This window comes from Sinocyclocheilus grahami, unplaced genomic scaffold, assembly GCF_001515645.1.
Source record: "Sinocyclocheilus grahami isolate Dianchi unplaced genomic scaffold, SAMN03320097.WGS_v1.1 scaffold5755.1, whole genome shotgun sequence".
Classification (NCBI taxonomy): domain Eukaryota; kingdom Metazoa; phylum Chordata; class Actinopteri; order Cypriniformes; family Cyprinidae; genus Sinocyclocheilus; species Sinocyclocheilus grahami.
Window position 1 is genome coordinate 10,404 of NW_015510355.1, and position 1,914 is coordinate 12,317.

At 38.4% G+C, this 1,914-nt stretch overlaps 1 protein-coding gene and 1 long non-coding RNA gene across 2 annotated transcripts in view; both read right to left on the reverse strand.

The window, feature by feature from the left end:
• LOC107577328 (uncharacterized) overlaps window positions 1–867 on the reverse strand; it is a gene marked incomplete at its 3' end in the record, with an annotated part of 11,260 nt that extends 10,393 nt beyond the window's left edge. Inside the window, exons 1-3 of the mRNA XM_016263416.1 lie at window positions 619–867; window positions 422–543; window positions 27–117 (exon numbers count right to left, since the gene is read on the reverse strand). Coding sequence (XP_016118902.1) covers window positions 27–117; window positions 422–543; window positions 619–738 — 333 coding nt within the window. The remainder of the gene's footprint in view (window positions 1–26; window positions 118–421; window positions 544–618) is intronic.
• A 91-nt stretch (window positions 868–958) lies between these two features.
• Window positions 959–1,869, reverse strand: LOC107577329 (uncharacterized). Its single transcript, XR_001608192.1, has 2 exons — window positions 1,734–1,869; window positions 959–1,391 (listed from the first exon to the last, which is right to left on the reverse strand). It is a non-coding gene; the product is annotated as an uncharacterized lncRNA (long non-coding RNA).
• Window positions 1,870–1,914: the final 45 nt, after the last annotated feature.

Sequence of the window (1,914 nt, forward strand, 5' to 3'; positions counted from 1 at the left end):
AAAAAAAAGGCATACATATAACATACCAGATCAGGGTTCATGTCGAATTTCAGCTCAAAGCTGCGTACATATACTATAGCATTGTGCAGGCCAGTGAAAGACTCCATCTCCTCCGAGCTGAAGAAACATTGAACAAAACTCTGACAATCACGTTTGAGTTTGATTTAATTACCATCATTACACTAAACTAAAAGTAGTGCCTGTTGTTCTCTAAAATTCACTCATGCAAGTGCAAAATTCAAGGCAACGGTTGCTTCAATGCAGAAGATCACAGCCCTTGTAACAGCTAGATTATACTTCTTGTTATTTCAGCGTGATTTTGACTGGGCCCGAGTCCGACTAATCAGAAGAGTTCGATACAAACAGGGGCTCAGGTGTGTAGTGAGTGGTGTGTCACAACAGAGGTTTAATCGGCCCTCACTCCTGCAGACGCTCCCATGCGGCGTCGCTCAGCACTGCGGGAATGACAGCGCTCCCGTCGGACATGAACAGCATACAGGCATCTGTGTGCTCCGTCCGCTGCGAGTCTGAGATATCACACACCTAACAAACACACACCCGCACTTTAGTACTCACACGACACTCTACAGAGATGATCACACATATACGACTACTTACGCCGACAACGTTTGCTTTCACAGTCGTTTCACACTGGCTTTGGCCGTAGTTTTGGATGAGTTTCTCGATCCACGGCTGCAGCTCAGCCATTCGGCGACGTTTAATCTTTGGTGGATTCATGGTGTGTATCTGCTACTGTCCACTTGTGTACATACCATAAACGAGTTTATCAAAGCGTTAAAGTCTTCGCGCCTACTTATTGAACATTGATGCTATATTTTCGTTCCGTGTAGAAAAATACACCTGGCGATTTGAGTTCCGCTACAGTCATATACATTTGAATCGTTGGTGCCCCCTTGCGGTAACAATAATCATAAATAACAAAGATAAGTACATTTTGGGGTACTGTTGTTTATTTTCAGTAATGTACAATACAACTTATGAAAAAGAAAAATACGAAAAATAATTCCCTTTATAACATGAACATGTCCTTTTCCACAAACAAAACATTTACTTCCACCGATGGCATGTAATGTAATGGTTGTATCAAGACGAGGAAGAAATGATTTGTCGTTTAAAAAAAAAAAAAAAAAGTTAAGTAGAGTCACCCTTACAACTAAACAATGTTTTAAACATTTTATTTAAAAAATTCTAATACATCACAGTGATTAAAACTCAACCTATGAGAGAAAACATGCAAATTCTGCACAGCAATATCATTGTAAAAACGGCAATAAAAGTTGATTTTAAAAACATAAGAGCTTTCTTAAACATTCCATAAAACAATTAAATCCACATTCCACACCTGCTAACTCTTGTGATTATGGTTTCACCTGTAAATAAAACAAACAAACAAGTGAGACTGAGATTTACATGCTGTGAATGCTTCACATGCTGTTGTCACGATCATGAATGCAGGTTGCCTACTTAAAGGTTGCACATGAACAATATATTTTTTACAGCTACCTTGTTAGCTGTTGCAGTTTTGCATTAAATACATGAGGACACTGGAGGACTATGTTACCTAGTCTTGCTGGCCATAAAGCCCTTGAAAGTGATACTCATAAATACGTCCTCAAAATTGGAAAGAAGGATCTTCCAAACAACATGTAAAGGCATCATAATATGCAGACAGTATATAGGAATAGTCGTTTAAATATAGGAATATGTGTTACCTGCAGATTCAGTGATTCATTCAGACTCCCACCCATCTTCTGTAAGCTCTCGTGAAGCCCAGCTTTCAGAAGTGTGTAATCTGGTTTTTCAGTATACTGCAGGCTCATCACGTTAGTCAGGTAATCTTGTAATGCTCCTTAAATTAAAAAAAAAATTAAAAATTATATATATATATATATA